Source organism: Gekko japonicus, unplaced genomic scaffold (genome assembly GCF_001447785.1).
Source record: "Gekko japonicus isolate JY-2015 unplaced genomic scaffold, Gekko_japonicus_V1.1 scaffold437, whole genome shotgun sequence".
Lineage (NCBI taxonomy): Eukaryota > Metazoa > Chordata > Lepidosauria > Squamata > Gekkonidae > Gekko > Gekko japonicus.
In genome coordinates, this window is record NW_015160223.1 from 405983 (window position 1) to 425770 (window position 19788).

Genomic DNA, 19788 nt, shown 5'->3' on the forward strand with positions numbered 1-19788 from the left:
GCCAAAAATACCAGGTGCTATCAGGAGGTCCAGCAGTGGGGCCAGGACACTAGAAGCCCTCCCACTGTTGCCCCCCCCCCCAGCACCAAGAATAAAGTGCATCACTTGCCCCAGACCGAGAGTTCCTATCTATACCTTGTGGCTAATAGCCACTGATGGACCTCTGCTCCATATGTTTATCCAATTCCCTCTTGAAGCCATCCATGCTTGTAAGTGTTCCAACCCTTTTATCATTCTAGTGGCTCTTTTCTGCACTTTTCCTAATGCTATAATATCCTTTTTGAGGTGTGGTGACCAGAATTGCACACAATATTCCAAATGAGGTCGCACCATTGATTTATACAGGGGCATTACGAGACTGGCTGATTTGTTTCCAATTCTCTTCCTAATAACCCCCAGCATAGTGTTGGCCTTTTTTATTGCAGTCGCACACTGTCTCAACATTTTCAGTGAGTCATCTACTATGACTCCAAGATCTCTCTCTTGGTTAGTCTCTGCTAGTTCGGACCCCATCAACGTGTATTTATAGTTAGGATTTTTGGCCCCCAAAACTATGTCAAGTTCAAGAGACCCCTTAGCATTACCAAAAAATGGTAATTAAGTAATTTTCTGTATTGAGTCTACACCCCCCCATCTGAGGCCCTAAACTGTAGCTTTTGCATAAATGTCTTACTTAACGGCATAAACCTCTTACTTTCTAAACTTCTGCATAAATCCAGTACTGACTGGCAAGCAACAACATACAGAGGCTTTCGTCTACATGCCCTGCTTGTAAGCCTTCTGGGAGCATATGGTAAAACAGGGTGCTAGATGGCCCACTGGTCTGATCTAGCATGGCTGCTCTTATGTGTTATGATAGTACTGTTAACTGACAGCACTGATACAAACTATTAAAAAGTATATTATTTGAAGAAAGAAGTAGTCTTCCACACTTGAGCCTGAAGGCACTATAAAAGAATAAAATAGGAGAAGAGAAGCATGTAAATTGTCAGGTAAAGAATAACTGTAAACCTATGGCAGAAAACTAACTAGAAAGTACAGCCTTAAATTATTTTGGTAATGACTGTAAAGAGACACTGAAATCAAGCAACCCACCTGGATAAGCAAGGCAGACAATCTTTATTTATTACTTACCACCAGGTGGTGGCTTGTTTTTTGAAGTAAGGATTACAAAGCCAAATCCTTCATTCTCTTTCCGTTGCAGTACAACATCATAGGCCTCTGGGAACTGTCTGGCTAGTTCTGCTCGATTTGGCCTGGGAGAGCCATTCTGGGAGGAGATGGGAACTTGGGATGAAGACTCTTCTTCTGATTGTTTATCTACTAAAAATTTCATAGAAATGTGTACAGAAAAATCAGGAAAATACTGCTCAATGTGAAGATGTATTAACAAAATTAAACTTAACTGGTTGGAACCAAGGGGTTGAAGAGGTACTGGCAAATACCCGAACAAGAGAATGACTTCAGCAGAATGAAACAGGCCATTTACATTTCAGAACAAAAGCAAAAGTTCTCCCAAAGGGGAGAACACTATTGTAAGTTGCTGTGGGTCCCCTTTGGGGAGTAAAGTGGGGTATAAAAATATAATTAAAACAAGAGAAAGAAACTTGAAAGTAGTATTCTTCAATGAACCCCCTTCCAAATTTACTCTTTTGGTCCAGTTTCATTTGAAAAATAATAAAAATTGTTCTTTTTCTTAATTTTATTACGGCATCCAGCCAATCCAAACAATCCAAACACTTCAGCAAGGGGCACCAAAATAAGATATAAAATATACAGTATAGAAATATAAAATACATATAACAGATTCACTAAAAGACACACAAAAAAGGAGAGATTTGCAATTTTACAAATTAAGCTGTACCTTTCAAATGCAACAGCATGCCACCCAAAATTTAGCCACAGTAATAGAATGATTTTCATCAGATATCAGTTTATTACAGCAATCCGAGTCTGTCTGCCCAGGTATTCTCTTTAATAAGAGGCTGAATTAATCTATCTCTAACCTCATTGTACCACTTACATCTAAATGTCATATGTTCAATAGTTTATCTCCCCAGACTCACAAAGTCTCTGTACAAGAGGAACTCTTCTATATCTATAGACGTGTCTATGAAAATTAGGGATCATGAGAGCAATTTTAAGGTCAGCTCTGAATACTACTCAGGTATATTCAATGAATGAGGCTTACTCCCAGGAAAGTGTTCTGTTATCTTTTCCTTGAGAGCAGTAGAGGTGATAAGAGCAAAGATAATCTGTGGCAAAGACAGAGACTCCCTCTCTTCCTATGAGCCAGTTTACTGTTTTTCCTCAGAACTGACTTCTTTGTATCAGAAACTTAGATATTGTGGTTTCACTTGCCCCTGGTCCCTCTAAACATAAGTTATGGTTTCTTTTTTGCATGCGCTTTCTCTACATGCAGCTTTACTCAAGGAATCACAACCTATCACCATTACTACAAAGAACCTGTTGTACTGTCAGAATAATCCAGGATAGCAGTGCAGGCTGAGGTTCAAAGTCATAAATTGCTTTTCTTTGATCAATATTTTCCTAGCCTTCAGGTATCATCCCCCCCCCCCTCAATCTGATTGCCTACTTTGAGGGGCTGAAAACAGTCACCAGGTATAATACAATTATGATACATACCAAGTGTCTGCACGATAATGCCTAGTTTGCTGCTTTAGGATATTTTGATTTTAAGAAGTCCCTCCCCCCATTATAGTGGACACCAGAAGCTGCCTATCCCCTCTCTTTTTCCTTTTCTCATTGCTGGCTTGTACCACAGTAGACAGCAAAAGAGGGGGTGGGTGGAGAATGGGACTCCCTCAGAGCTGTCAAATAAACCCAGGTTATCTTTAGGTAGGGATTTACATGCTTTTTCAAACCACAAAGCAAGGAGTTGATGGGGCTGGAGTAAGAGTTTTGAACATTCTGTTATCCCAAATCTATGTTTAATCTATTAAACTCTACTTCCTATTTGTAGTTTAGTAAGGAGAGACATTTAAAATGAGGGGTTTTTTTTGCAGCTCTGCAAGGATCCTTTTCATTTATCCGCCTACATCTTCAATCATCAAGGAGCTGACCAGAAAAAGGCAGTGTTTCATTTGACATGTAAGAGTCAAGAACAGTAGATTCTATTCTTACTTTTATGGTCACAAACATCTCAGACAAACCACACTGTTTTTGCACCTTGCCCCGAAGAGCACTAGATGATGATTATTTTTGAGCTCCTGTAGCTATTTGCAATACTTTTTCTATACCTCCACTCTAATTAGGGAAAGGAAAAAATGCATTTACTGTAAACTGCTGTGAGACTGGGCTGGGGGCAGTCTTTGGTTAACCAGGCTAGAGTCAACCATAAGAGATATAAACACAAAGAGACAATTATCAACAACAGTATGATTGAATAAGAATAAATGGGCTTTAGTTCATGAAGGCATAAAGCTGAAATAAAGATGTATTAGTCTTCATAGTGCTTTAGCACATTGGTTCACTACTACAGATCAAATGCAGCTACGTTCAAGTCAGCTTCCATGTGTGAACAAAAACTGGAAATAGGGAAGACAGTCATCCTACTGAACAATCTAAATTTGCTACTAGTATTTGCAGGTCACCAGAGCTCTTCTGCCAAATGTGGCAACAGCAGAGGAGGTTATGAATTTCCAGACTGATATCAGGCTAATGGACAGAGCCCCTGTAGGTCATGCAGGCTGTAGAACCCTGCAAAGTCTGTAATATCATCAGATGTAATTGTATCTGATTACTTATAATCAAGGGTCTGGATTTGATAGATAGAGTTCATTGGGTAGCTGCTGAAGCACAAATTCTCAAACCCATGGAAGATTACCTAAAGGATATGAACGGACTCTGATTTCCAAAAGCAATAGTCCTGACCAAATCCAGTTACCACAGCTGCCTTGGACCCTCAGATGCCATCCAAATGCTCAAATTAACAAAGGGATCCACAAAATGGGCAAGAAACACAAAATTAGTTGTACCTGCACTGTGACGTCCTCTTATTGGGGAGGACTGTATTTCTCTTTAATATTTATATTTTGTGTTTACAAAATAGGTAGTTCCAGCTACCACCAGGAATTTTAATAAATTCCAAATCCCCTCTTTGCTTCTGGTGTTGGTATTGTGACCCAGGGTCTAGGCTTTCAAGATATATGTGGTCCTGAGGAATGATTGAATTCAATTCTGGGATAACTTAAACAAAAGATGATTTATTGAACAAAGAACAAAATAAGAGGTTGGTTATTATGTAACTGGCTGGGAATAAGGTTCTTGTAAATATATTTGTCAACTGTATCACACACACTGTCAGTTTTAGTCCTTAAGATTCCACCCTGACAGGAATCTCACTTAGGCGACCACACAGTTTAATCTCTTGGTAAATTTAACTTCTTTAAGAACTTTAAAGTTTCACTATTGAAGATATATGCTGCTCTCTCTCAGATCCCACACAGAACTAACTGAATTCTCACTGACTGAACAACATCAACTGAACAATTCCAACTGACTTTCATAACTCTCATAACTGACTCACTGGGTGCCTTCAGACGCGCCGTTTCAGCCGGCATAAACTGTACCGGTTGGAACCGGTGCAGTTTATGCCGGCTGAAACGCGATCACACTCACCTCCTGTCTGTGGACCCCATCGCTGTATGCCCGTCCACACACAATGGGCATCGGCGTTTTTTGTTTTTTTTAAAACTCAGTTTGAGCATGCGCATAGGCAGCCATCCACAGAATGGCGATCTTCGCGCATGCACAAAAAACCCGTCTTACATTTAAACTTTAAAGGTAAGAACTTACATTTAAAGTTTAAAGAGCGAAGTAGCCTCCCTGAGGTCCCGGACTAAACAAAGGCCCTTTTTTTTCTTTTTTTTAAACAAACGCCAGGGCGAAGCTTCGCCCAAGCACATATCGCCAACCTTTAAAAAAAAATGGCGGGCGAAAATTGGAAGCCTCAGGCTTCCGAACGGAAGTTGTTTCTCAATGGTGGAGAGCGATCAGACGGCGGGTACAGCGATTACAACCGTTGTACTCAGGATACCACCAATGTTCCCTCTAAGCTGTGGAGTCTCATGAGCAAAAATTCTACTTTGTGAGCTACTGGCATTAAAGTTGTGAGCGAGAGATTTGGCTTCTGCATAAATTAGTTTGCTCTGGAGCCATCCTTCCTGAGCCAAGACAAAAATGTGTGAGCCGGAGGCTAAAAAACTATGAGCTAGCTCACACTAACTCAGCTTAGAGGGAACACTGGATACCACCACTTGGAGACCTAGTGGCAGAGTACAACGGTTTAAAGGGCTTTGCAACGGTTAGGGACGGAAGGCAGATGTTCTATGTGTTCTATGTGTAAGTACACTGATTGCAACTGGCACCTATACCGTTGCAAACGCTGCGTCTGAACGCACCCACTGACACTCACACAGATCCACTTTAAAAACTCCTTCCACACTCTCTCATCCTCCAATCACAGCACACTTCTCTCTCTCAATCACTCTACTCTGCATTCACTGCACTGCAACCAAACATTTAAAGAGACACACACACTCTTAAAACAAGGAATCATTACATGCACATTAACTGCTTCGGTTGAAAGAGAAGACGCAAAAGAGAGAGGCTGTCCCTGTGTCAGTTACTGGAGCAGACTCCTTTGTCTTTCTGTCTTTTTATTATGCATCCCTCCATTTTTCAACAAAGTCCTTTTAATTTAGCCAGTTTCAATGTCGCAAAACCCTGCACTTCTTTGACTATAGAAATTCTGGGTGAACTGCATCCCAGATAAGGTCAGGCTACATGGGTGAGACTATGATATTGGGGTTGTCACATGTATTTAGGATCATGGATTAACGTGACATGAAGTGTCAGTATTTGGCTAGGAGCAGTAGCAAGGAAGTGCTGCCACCTCAGCCTCTTCCAAAATGGAGTATGTGCCACCAGGTGGCACAGCAATCAGCTAAGCGATAAGGAGACCGAGTTGTTGCAGCAGAGCAGATGTCAGCTTCTTCCTGGGAGGGGAGGATAAAAATCCAAGCAATTGTGCTGGGCACAGCTCACAGCCTTCACTGGGGTGAATACTAGTCATCTCCCTTGCTGCACCGAAGATCACTCTTCTTTCCAGTGCCTCAAAGCCAAGGCCCTATCCACACAACTCAGACTTCTAACTATGATGGGAACAGGGTGTTGGTGGTTAAGCATCTAACAGATATTTGTGTTGCAAGCCTTGGTTACAAGCTATGATGCAAACCCTGCTGCTTGCTAACTGGACAGGGCTGGTGTTAGAACCAAGGGGAAGCTTACTGATGCTGTTTGCAAGAGGGCCCTGACTGGTAATCAGAATGAAGTAATGTCTCTGAATGAAAGGCTACCCCCACTTAGAACTACTTCAGAATAAAGAATTTTTTAAAAACAACCTTTAAAATACTGTCTATATTTCCTGAGTGAGTTAATATCAAATATTTACTTTTTCTACATCTACAGATAACATGAAACTACATAGAACAAAGTCTGAGTTCAGTGGCACCTTTAAGACCAACAAACATTAATTCTGGGTATAAGTTGTTAAAGGTAGGGATTCTCTAGCAACTTAAACCAGGCATTAATGCTAAAGCCCTGTGAGTTTATTGGTATGATTCTATCTTACATGATTTGCTTGTGGATACTGTGATATTGGCTCTTTTATTGCTCAGTATTTTAAATACAATATATCGAAATATGCGTTACTACCTCTAGAATGGATAGCACTTAAAGGACATGAAGGAAGAATTTTGGATTAATCGATGCTGTAACAAAAAGCAATACCAAGCACAAGAGTACAGCCTTAATTTGTAGACATTGCACATACCACCAAAGAAGATCTTTCGGCGGACTGTCAGTAGCACCTGGCCATTTCGTGCAGCACTAGTCATTAAGTCCAAAACTTGCTTATGTGATTTCCCTTTGACAGGGATGCCATCAATGCACACAAGCTCATCAGCAGCACGTAGTCTGCCATCTTTCTCTGCTGCTCCCAGTGGAATGATAGCTCCAATGTAGATCTAGCAAACAAGCAGACCAGTTTTAGTGTGAAAAACATAAAGCTATCAGAGTATTTGTCTAATATGGAAGAAGATTCAGTCTAAAATCTCATTTCCAACAATACTTGAGAGTGTATGTAAGATAGTGTGATACTGTTATTAACACTGTAATTCTTGAAATACATACTTTTGTATTACTATTTATGTCTGTAGCATTGTAAAACTGCCTTTGATAAAAATACTCAGCTGGTACAAAACACAAAACCTTCTAAATAGTAAGGTTATTGTATGTTACCCTAGGGCGTAAATGGATTGATCTAGTATATCTGAGACACTACCTCCATCTCTATGTTCAAATCAAAGTCTCCAAAATTAACTGGGATCACTCGTATGATAAACTCATGTACCATTAGAACTCAAGGATGTGCAAGAAGGTATTCTCACTTGTCGCTCCTCAGATATACAATACCCTCCTTTTGGAAACACGACAAATTCTGAACCTACAAGAATCCAAAACTTGTGAAAAGTGTTTCTTTTTAAAATTCAAGTTAGATTGTGGTAGCCAAGGACAGTTTGGGACAAGATGGTTCATTCACTATACCAGTGTATTATGATTTTAATTTAGGTACCTGTACTCATCGACTGGCTTTCGAGCAAGGGAACCTTTACCTTTACTCATATAGGACAGGATACACCAGATTAAAAACCACACTGGACCTACATAAGGTTTTGTACACATCCTTATGGTAGCACACCTATGTTATCCCCTAAAGCCCAAGAAAAAGACAAATATAAAACGTCACCCTTTCTCTTGGGCAGAATGTTCTTTTATACTAAGTATTTTTAAAACACCGTGACCTGGATGGCCCAGGTCAGCCTGATCTCATCTCAGAAGCTAAGCAGGTGTCAGCTATGGCTGCCATAAGTGGGGTGTATGTTTCTAATGCTTTGCATTCCTTTCCATGCGCTTAATTGCTTCTGTGCTGTCTTCGTTGTCCTGCTGTGGATCCTGACAGCAGGGTCAGTCCTGGTTAGTATTTGGATGGGAGACCATCAAGGAAGTCCAGGGTCTAACAGAGTTAGGCAACGGCAAACCACCTCAGACTGTCTCTTCCCTTGAAAACTCTATCACATTGCTGCTAAGTCAGCTGTGACTTGACAGCACTTTCCACCACCACTCTTAAAACAACTTGGTCAAGAGTCAAAATTTTCTAAAAATTCTTGCCCATCTGCATCATAAAGGTGCATCTACAGAATGCACTTCCCAGCAAAAATTGTATCATAATTACCATACTGCCTAGACTACTGGGGGGTGATTCCCTGACCACCACACTGCTCAACAACCTCCTCATGACACCTGGATTTACAAAAGCTATCTGCCATGCTGTCATGAAAGTGGGTCCTCAGGAATGAAGTATTTGTATTTTCTGTAGAATTATTAATCCCTAAATTTTGTCTGGATTGTTTCCAAGCTACAATGTACCTTACTAATGACCACCTCCAGTCAGTTACCAGTTAGCTTGATAGTGGCCAGCTGTGAGCTGTCAAAGTAACTGCTTGACAGCAGACGATCTTGACGGTTCACGATCTAGATCAATTGACTGATCCTTGTGATTGGTCAGTCAATCAAGAACTGACAGCTGAGCTAGGATAAAGCCAGGAGTCAGGAACTACCAAAAAATACAAGGATATTCGCACAGAAGATATGAGAGAACAACAGGGAAGAATCTTCTGCATTGAGAGCTCGTGAACCTGGAGGCAGAGGTTGTCACTCTCTTCAGTATTTCTGCTTCTACGTCAGCACTGCTGGGAAGACTGCTGCACAGGGTCAGTGTTAGTGGATAGAGAGCCAGGGTTTTTTTAAAATGTTTGTCTTTGTTTCAGTGTACATACCCCTTCCCTTACTCGTATGTTTTTATATATATAGTTCTTTTGTAAATAAATTTCTGATTCCAATTTTTAAGTAACTGGAGTAAGTTATTGGACCAGAACCCAGGTATGGTTAAAATCAGTGTCTAGATATCAAAAGGGATTGATTTTTTAATTGGAACACTACCCAAAGTTCCTCACATCCCAAGCCAACCCGATCAAATAAACACTGGGGGCACACCCCAATGTTGTGACACATGAAATACAAGGAACAAGTGGCAGGTGAATGAGTTACAAACCCCACAGCACAAATGCAAACTCTTACAAGCTTTCAGATTTATGACCCTGCATATCAGACACAATCTCTTAATAAATGAAGTAATTAACCCAAATCTTATCATCTGACCCATTTACTAAGAGTTGAACTCTGTGGGGTCTAATAAGCTTAAGAGATAATGAAGAATGGTGCTTAAGTGAGGATGTTTTCCAATGATAATTTAAAGACAAAATTAAACTAAAATCTAGAAATGCAGTCAGACAATGTTGTATTCATTATTTAAAATGTTTACAAATGGCCTTTCTTAACATACATGGCCCAAGGCAATTTACAAAAGTATGCTTATGTACCCACAACAGTTAATGCCACAAACCAAGATCAACCAAGATGACACACCAAGATAAAACAGCAGTCCACATCTAAATTCACAGCCCACAGAAACACTAACATTTATTAAAATCATTTTTATGCAGCCTTTCTATGCAGCCTTTCTACCCAATCAGGGTCTCCAAGGTGGACAATAAAATCAACAGCAGAGCAAAATCAACAACGAGCAGAAAACCCTTTGAAAATTGTCTCCTGAATGTAAATATGGAGATTTCACCTCCACCGATAACACATTCTAAAGTGTTGCGAACATGTCCCAACCCACACTGTCTTTGCACTACAGAACTAGCTAGCAGGAGCAAGATGAAAAAAACCTGAAATATTCTAGCTATATGGTGTGAACACTATGCAACTGAAAAACGAACAACAATACAAGCTGGCTAGCTTACATATATAAAGTAAGATAGTATTAAGAAAATATATGGAAACACAGCACAAGCATGCAGCAACCAATGGGTAATTTTACTTACAGACTGATCTGGTCCATCGCCTCCAAGAACCCGAAAGCCGAAACCAGACTCCTGCTTTCTCAGGAAAACATCCAAATCCTTTGTGTTTGGAGCTAATTAAGATGGGAAGAACTGTGTTTACACAAGCAGCTACATTTTACTATTTCAAAGGGCATAAAATTAAAATTCTTCTTCAGAAAAGGAAAATTAGTTAAACGACAGATACTTTCAAGCTACAAACACCAGTAAGGATAAATGATTACCATCTGTAGTAAGTAATGCTGACTGATTTCTGGAAAGGTTTGAATCCCAAGAGACAGAAAAATAAGTTGCAGACTTGTGGCATTCAGTTGTTTGTATGTAATCACTACCCTCCTTTCTTATGTTTTGTCAAGTTTATGTATGTAAAATTATTGTTTAAAATATTTTTAAAAGCTTTCGAAGTGAAATTTTGTCAAAAGAGAGCTAGATTTGTTCCAGGTGTCGGGGTGTGTATATGTGCACGCACGAGTGCACGTGCTCAGAAAAAAATGGGATGGAATTGTGAAAGCCCAGAAAAAAAACCCTTCTCTTTTGGAATAAAAGAAATGTGCTAAGATAGCATAAGGTTCAGCATTTGCAGCATTCTCTAACTGTAGTACTGAGTGTATTTATAAATCTGCTTGTAGAAATCTAAAGCTTTTATAAACTCCATAATTACACCAATTAATACAATTTTAGTACTGCATATATTTAATTTTCTTCCCAAATCTTCATTCCCAGCTCACCAAATGATATTAAAAACCCATTCTTAAAAAATGGTTTCAAAACCTCTGGAAATTTTACACCTCCAATGGGCCCCCCCCTCCACTGTCCACCCATGCAGTTTCTCTTCCATCTCACTAACAAGCCTCCCCCCATCCACATGCCCACTGCACGAATGCCCATCACCAACTATGCAGGGCAGCATGTGCAGCTGGTAGCGTGGGTGGCAGGACAACAAGGATTGGGGGGGGGGAGAAAGAAGTGGGCCCGGTCCAGAAGCCCTGGTGTTCTGGACCTATCTAGGGGTATCCTAACTCCAGCTATGAGATATACACATTTCCCTCTGCAACAGAGAGAATGTGAATTTGTTCCATTTAGTAAGGATTATTGTTTCTGTAAATATGAACTTCTTGTAAGGCTTGCAGTGCCATCATAAGCAGAGTTACACCCTTCTAGGCCCAATAACATCAATGGACTTTGAATGATGTGACTCTGCTTAGGATGGCACTGCTCGAGACCTTTTACTTTATTACCATTTCTTTTACTGAAGACTCCTCTACAATTTTTTTAAAAAATCATAAATTGTAATGAATGCATGTGACTAACTTAACCTTAACATTTATAATCATAAATTCTTCTAAGGAAAAAATCAATACGTGTTGCCTCATCCCCTACTTTCTTCAGCTATACATTCACAATTTCCAGAATCTGACGCCTGATTTTTCCAATTTTTCACATATGAGGTCACTTTAGCTCATTTTCCAAGCAGACACCTTTTAGCAGTTTGCCCTTTGTGGTGTAATTGTAGGTATGCCAATCTCACCCTCTTTCCCCCCTCATATACAGGATTTTCCCTTTTTTCTTCTTCTTTCTTCTTTTCACCCAGTTGCTTTAACACACACACACACACATATACACAGACAAAATCACTTTCTTATATTCAGCTTCTGAAATGGCACACAAGAGACTTTTGAAAGTTCAAAATAAACAAAAAGTTTTATTTAACTTAGAGGAGAAAAAGGTCAGGTGGAATCAGGGCTAGGATGTATGAGGTGAACCGATAAAAAAACTGAAGCAACTTTGTAATCACATTAACTCCAGATAATTTATTGTCAATAAGTAAGTGTTCCCGCTATTCAAAAGGGTATTTTAAAACTTTGAGGAGAGAGGCGTTCTTTTCAGTTTCTGATCAAACACTCAAGCATAGGTATCTGAGTTTCACTGACTCTTAAAAGTCTAGAAGGGAGGAATATACAACCAAGTTCCCAAAATCCTTCTATATACACAGACCAGCAATCACTCCTCTTTTAAGAGCCATCTCCCTTTTCACTGGGCTGGGGGTACTTCTCTTAACTGGACGCAATTTCCCTTTTTGGCTTGAATGGGGTTCCTCTCTGATTCTCTCGCTCCTTTTGCCTCCTTCCCAGTCCACAGCCAGTGCTTAACTGTCTCTTCTTCAACTGTCAGTACCCAACTGCCATTTCTTAACTGACTCTCTCAACAGAATTCCGTTTGAACAGCCTGCCACTCAAAGGTTCTCAGACTCTGTTAGGCATTAACCATTGACAGTCTGTCATAGCAGGCTAGCAGATTAAGTGAAGCCTCGGGTGCTGGAAGACCTGCCAGTCAGGTAGCAACAGAGGCTCAGTCCTATCTTTAGATTCCATGTCATAGACTTTGACAACAGGACTTTGGGTCATACTCCAAATATCTTTTCCACATCTCAGTCCAGTAGTATGTACATTGTACTTGTTTCAGCAAATTTCTGACATAATGCACAGTAGCTGGTACACTGATGACAGGGGGGTAAACCCATGACACATCCTGAGATGTTATCTGAGTCTCTGGTACCTACATTGAGCAGTGTTCAACCTAGGATTTTATACAGTCAAGTGTACACATTGTTAGAGTAAAGGTGACTCAGCATGCCTGGACACTGGAGGTTGCTATATTTCCCTTTTATCTGGAATGAGATTGTGTACATGTGGGAGTCGCTCTTTGTCTAGCTAGAAGTTCCTCTCTGACTTCTTCCTGTGCCTTTGTTCTCTCTCCTCATGGTCTTGCTGAAGGCAAGATGCTTCTGCAAATATCTCATGTGCAAGATAGCCAAGACCACACCCATGATCTCATGCATGCAGACACCTGCTTCTGGACTAGCTAGCCACCTGTAACAGGAAACAGTATTTTTTAGATTAGGCTTCTGTTTCTTCTACTACAAAAATGCATGTGGATTAGGGTTGCCAACCTCCATCTCCTGAGACTACAATTGATCTCCAGGCAATGGAGATCAGTTCCCTGGGAGAAAATGGCCACTCTGGAAGGTGGACTGTATGGCATTATACCACTGAAGTCCCTCCCTACTCCAAACTCCACCTTCCCCAGATTCCACCCCCAAAATCTCCAGGAATCTCCCAACCTGGTGCTGGCAACACTAATAACGTAAATATGAATAAACTTCAATAAGTTTTTTATTTGTTGCAATATATTGGATTTATGAGTGTTTTCCTTCAAGTGACTCCACGCTTTCCTGACTGTGAACGTAAGAACATAAGAGACGCCAATGTTGGATCAGGCCAAAGGCCCATCCAGTCCAACATGCTGTGTCACACAGTGGCCAGAAATACCAGGTGCCATCAGGAGGTCCACCAGTGGGGCCAGGACATTAGAAGCCCTCCCACTGTTGCCCCCCCCAGCACCAAGAAGACAGAGCATCACTTGCCCCAGAGCCCCTATCTATACCTTGTGGCTAATAGCCACTGATGGATCTCTGCTCCATATGCTTATCTAATTCCCTTTTTGAAGCCGTCCATGCTTGTAGCCGCCACCACTTCCTGTGGCAGTGAATTCCATGTGTTAATCACTCTTTGGGTGAAGAATACTGTGCAGCTTTGCTATATACTAACCCAAGCATTACTCCCCAGCCAGTGTTCCACAAAAGCAATCACCAGGTCCACAGTAGTGAGGAAGTTTTTAGTCCTGGTGACTGCCTTTTAAGGCAAAGGAATTTGCTTCACCATGCCTTTAAGACCATAGTAACTTTTGGCCTGTAGCCCATTTTATTTTCATTTTCAGCCAAACTTTGTTCACAGCACTCCAGCTGTCTTTGTGTTCCCCCTTCTTTCCTGATATATTCTCAGCTAAAGACAGTGGAAAGAAAAGGCACGGGACTCTACTTTTACATCTGCTTTTGTTCTCTCTAGGTGGCAAGAAATTTGCTACTGGTTTCTACAAAAAAACAAAAACCCACTGAACAAGTTTCAGCCTGATCATGTGCATATTTACTCAGAAATAAGTACAACTGGGTTTAATAGGGTTAATTTTCAAGTAACTATGCATATAATTTCACCTTTGAACACGAACCAGAACATGGGTCTATCCAGCCCAGCATCATCTATTCTAAACGGGAGTGGACCTGAGGGTCTTATGCACAGATTGGTAGCAGCACAGGGACAGAGATAATTTCACCTGGAGGTACTAGCACCTCAATTTGGTAATCATGCATATGCTCTATCATTAAACTATCCCTCCCCCCCGATCTGTAAAATCTGAAAAAGTCAACTGTATTTTGTGAATTCCCACCAACATGTGGTAGTGTTTCAGGTTCCACAGAACTTGTTTTCTTCAAAAACTTGTTGGTACTCTACTTATTTTGGATAGGACTTGAACCTAAACATTGTACTGACTCTTTTAACAGCAAATACATAGTGCTTATTCATAAGCCCAAATACTACCCAGAGAATGTACAAATTTAAGTAAGCACTGAAGACTGTATTACATTTAAATTATTTGTCTTCTGTTTATTAACACAGCTGGCATAAGGTCTGATTATTCTAGTAATTATCTTATTGTTACAGGAAACATTATGGAGGCCCTGAAATCCGCAATGGTCTAGTAGAAAATAAAAGTGAGCTACCAAGCAAAAATAATAAATAATATTTTATGGATAGCCAAACCCACACAGTGGGGCCAGCCACAGCTGTGATGCACGGTTCTGGATAACAAGCCGATATCAGAAAGAACAAGAATAACGCTGACTATGTTCTCTGGAGAGGGGGCAAATAAATATTCCAAGTAAATAAATAACCCCCAACCTTATCTGTAAAAAGCAAATATTTGGACTCTGAACATCATTTTTGGGTTGCCATAGTGGTGGAAGGGAGGGGTAGCAGCTGGGATAAGCAAGTGACAGTCTGCAGGAGATGGCAGGGCAGAGGATGCAGGCCGGAGCTGCTGGCAACAGAGAAAACTGGATTCCCCACCCCCCTTCACATCACTGCAGGTTTTCTTGCATTTTATTAACCAGCATTTCATACATAGAGACCTTAACACAACTGAAGGGGAAAGTGTTATGACTGAAATTGTTATTGCACAAAAAAAACAGGTGAATGCTTCAAGTCTATTACCTAGTTCCCATCTCTTGGGAAAATCACGATAATTAAATCAATGAACTTGCTAAAAATCACTAATTACATTACTCATCGCAGATGATAAAAAAAATCTGAGGCCTGGCTTGAGGGCTATGACTTTAAATGATACTTGCAGTCAGTGTTCCCTCCGAGTTAGTGTGAGCTAGCTCACAGTTTTTTAGCCTCCGGCTCACACATTTTTGTCTTAGCTCAGGAAGGATGGCTCCAGAGCAAACTAATTTATGCAGTAACCAAATCGCTCGCTCACAGCTTTAATGCCAGTAGCTCACAAAGTAGAATTTTTGCTCACAAGACTCCACAGTTTAGGGGGAGCATTGCTTGCAGTATTGACTCATGAGGGACATTACCATCCTGACTGCAGAATAAACACATGCAAATACATCTAAAAATATTACAAGCCCAATGGTTCCTGAAGAAGTGAGCAGTGACTCACAAAAGCTCATACCCTACCACAAATTTTGTTAAGTCTTTAAGGTGCTACTGGACTCTTATTCTTTTCTACTCCAACTGTTCCTGTTGGTAAAAAAGTCTGCTTTCTAACACAACTACAGCTTACTAAGAAGCAATCTGTTCCAGCATTACAGAAATTAAGATAAACTCCAATATGTTGTAAAATGCAAGCTAATTCAGAGAAGCGAATATAGCCTAACAATAAAGATATTTTCCCCTAGGATTGCACACCAGGGGAGACCAGGCTTTAGGATTCTGTGCTTCCTGGCCCATAGCAAGAGGAACAAAAGTGAATCCCAAACACAAAGTTTATTTTAACACAGGAAGCCCTCAGATACGTCTCCTTGAGTTCACTTTGCCCAGTGTAAAATGGATGATGGAAGACTCTGTACAAGGCTGAGACACTCTCCTAGTCTTCTTCAGGAACAATGGGGAGGGGGTGGCAACACCTTGATATGCTCATGGAAGATATGACTTAACAGAAGCTGAGCTGTAGTGAAGCTGACAATTAAAATGTTAAAAATGCAGGTATTAGCTTTTAGACACCTGCAGTTACAAATTATGAACACTTTGATTGTCACATAAAGGTAGCAAGTGCAAGTCTCAAGTCAAAGGACAATTGGGTTTAAAAACCTCAAAAGGTTTGAACATAAATTTTAACAGGTCAGCTAAATTAAACAAACTTGGCCAAACAACTGCAGTTTATTCACCTCTGGTTAGAGGTATCTGATTCTGGTATCAGTTAAAAAGCAAGCTTCTAGTTCAAGTTTTAGCTATCCTTGCCAAATTTTTTACTTCTCCCAAATTTACTAGTTTATAGACTGCTTAGCTTATGTTTAGTCCACTGGTGGACCTCCTGATGGCAGCTGGTATTTTTGGCCACTGTGTGACAGTGTTGGATTGGATGGGCCATTGGCCTGATCCAACATTGGCTGTTCTTATGTTCTCAATACATTTGAAGCAAGTGATGAACTCATTACATTTTGGCTCCTAGTTCCAATTTTCCTACTAATAAGTTTTTTTTCTACTGACAGGCTAATAAAAGTTAGAAAATAGCCACTGACAAGTCACTTCAGATGACAAAGCAATAAAGCTTTACACTTCTTATTTTTAAATTCAAGATTGGTTAAAATAGGTATGTGTCGCAAAGCAAGGTAATAAACATTTATGGCCTAATAGCTGGTGAACTTACCTGCAAGGCTTCAGATAAAGTTATTTATAATTCAGCATTGAATGATCTTAAAAGCAATGCCATTCATATTTCAAAATGATAATATGGTGCCACTAATTCATGTTGCTGACAATTCTATTCTTTCTAGCACTCTTCAGCCAGTTGCTCTGTGTCTTGAAGACAGTTCAAATATTAGCTTTCCAACCCATTTACTGGTTGAAAAAATGAACACTTCCAAGCTTCATGCATGATGATAATGTATACCCCCCATTACATTCAAACAGGAGAAATTTCAGGTATGAAGTATCAGGGTGACAAGGCTCTCTCTATGTATGTATGTAAGTTACATTTAAATAAATATATATGCATCACACACACAAACACATATATAGGATATGATTATGAATTTAACACAGAAATTCCAAGAAAAAGATATACTGCCATTCTATTACTATTTAATATTTGCTAAAGTTGAAAAAGATTTAGTACAGTGTTTACTAACAAAGACTGCATGGTGCTGTGACCTCAAAGCTCTGCATTTGTGTTTTCATTGTGATTACCAGTTTACAGTTCAACAGGCTTTAATTGCCAAAAGTTGTCTGATCTTTACAATACTATCTGCAACAAGCTGATTAAAAACCTTAATGAAATGCTTCTTAAAGACAAAAATGATAGGGTTTTATTGTCAAACCTATGTTTGAATTTTTTTTTTAAAAAAATCCCTGATCTGGGGGAGAATGGAAACAAAGTTCCAACAAAAATTTTGATGACAGTTACACAATACTAAGTAGGTCAATGTCAGAGCTGACTGCCTATCCCTTACTTCACATATGAAATTCATTCCTGGCTAATGAGTTTCCAAGGGACAATGTTGGTTTGTTTGCATTTTAGTCAGATCTACCGTCACCACAGTGGAAACAGCACAGTTTTAGAAAGCAGGCCAAGACTGTTTCATGAAGTCTTTGGTGGTTTCTGATTTTATTTCTGTTTAATATGTTATTCTTTTAGCTGGTGCTGTTATCAGTTCTAGTTGCCGTTTGATATTTCTGCAATTATTTGAAGTATCTGAATCACTGTTTCAAACTGGACTGATATAATGTAAAATTTTAAATGTTTTATGACATATGAGCTATTTTGTAGTGTACAATTCACAACATTTTATTGTGGTCTGCCTCTGTTTTGCTAGTATTGCACTCATTTCTGTTACTAACAACTGGGATAATGTCTCTTTGGGAGACTGGTTACAGTACCTTGCATAATGTTAAGAAATAATGAAAATACTGCTTGCTATATATGATTAACACAGGGATTTTGCCTTATCTGTTAATTTCTTATTCTTCCTGGAAGATGTAGATCAATCTTCTCACTGGAATTGTTTCTACTCTCAATTACAGATAGGGTCCTCCTCCAATAAAGTTTTCCACTGGAAAGAAGGGACCCCTACATACCCAGAAGTTACTTAGCAAGGTAGGGCTTCAAGTATTCTTTGTCATAAGCAAATAGAAGAAAGAAATATGAGAACACAAGGACAAACATTACCTAACCCCACTTCTAAATAAAACAGAGAGGAACAGCACTGAAAAGTGAGCCAGACTGCACTGCATCTCCATGAAGAACAGGAAATTGACAGGTAAGGTAAAACTTCCCTTGGTGGCCACAAGGTAGTTTTGTTCAACGGGATATATAACAGCAATTTTATCCAGGAATGGAAGTCCTTCTCTTTGTAGTAAAAAAAATCAGTCCCCCAGAATCTTCTGCAATACCCACCTTCCAAGGAACACTGTCTTCAAAGTGAGCTCTTTCAGTGTAATGGATTACAGTACTTTAAAGGGGGCTGCCACTAGTGCAGACAGAACAGTGTTAAGACAAATTACAGAGCCATCCCTTTTGGGAACTGCCAGATATGTGAGCTATCCGCATTCGAATTGGCTCTGTTAACTACCTTGGATGGACAAAAGACTTTCTAGGGTGCATGTTTCTTTGTACACCATTAGAGGAAGTTTTTCTTGTCAGTGTCTTTTGCTTCAGTGGCCATCTAACAGCTGTCCAAATAACTTGCATCCAGAAAATGGTTTGTTAGCCTAGTTTTGGAGTTTCGATCTCAAGCCTACAACTGACCATTTCTGTTGGAAACAGCCAAATAATCCATGTCTCAAGCTTTGAACTAGGCTACACCCAGAGAGGAATGCAGGAGAACATTGACAGTTTACTAGCCATCTGAGGGGAATATCTTGCCCCTGGCTGGATTGTTTCACTCTTTCTTTATAATCCTGTTACAGAACTTCAGAAAGGGGGAAGGGAGTTCAGGGCTGAGGAAACATAAAACTGATCCTTCAAGTAGAAGATTCCAGAAGGAAAGGGCTTTAGGATTCTTGACAGCTAGAGTTGAGGATTTTTCACTGCCTTGAGCTTGGCAAAATATTTAGTGGCAATCTAACATGATTGCTATAACCCTCCCCACTGTAGAAAAGCAATCACCACTGGAGATGAACGTTTGGAAAGAGGTGTTTCTTCTAGTTTGTTGCTGTCAGAAGACTACTGGGGCTTGGGAGTCTTGGTGAGGAACCTAGAGAGAATTCATGGCATGTTCATCCCTGCCATTGATGAGAGGAACTGGGCTTGAGTGTGGCAAACAGGATAAAGAATCATAGAGTTGGAAGAGACCTCCTGGGTCATCTAGTCCAACCCCCTGCACAAGGCAGGAAATTCACAAATACCCTCACCCTCAGTGACCGCTGTTCCACGCCCAGAAGATGACAAAAATCTCCAGGATCCCTGGCCAAACTGGTCTGGAAAAAAATTGCTTCCTGACCCCAAAGTGGCAATCAGCATTTCCCTGGGCATGTAAGAAAGGGCCACAAGAACTAAGCACTGAGGCAACCCTTCCTGCCCTCCCTCTCATGATCTGCCTAAGTTCACACAATCTGCATTGCTGTCAGAATGAGAGCCCACCATCTCCTGAGGAAGCCTGTTCCACTGAGGAACC

At 40.2% G+C, this 19788-nt stretch overlaps 1 protein-coding gene across 1 annotated transcript in view; it reads right to left on the minus strand.

Moving 5' to 3' along the window:
• Positions 1-19788, minus strand: part of MAGI3 (membrane associated guanylate kinase, WW and PDZ domain containing 3) — a 237437-nt gene that overhangs the window by 37913 nt on the left and 179736 nt on the right. Inside the window, exons 13-15 of the mRNA XM_015411482.1 lie at positions 10032-10123; positions 6857-7049; positions 1135-1323 (exon numbers count right to left, since the gene is read on the minus strand). Of these exons, the coding sequence (XP_015266968.1) occupies positions 1135-1323; positions 6857-7049; positions 10032-10123 (474 nt within the window). The remainder of the gene's footprint in view (positions 1-1134; positions 1324-6856; positions 7050-10031; positions 10124-19788) is intronic.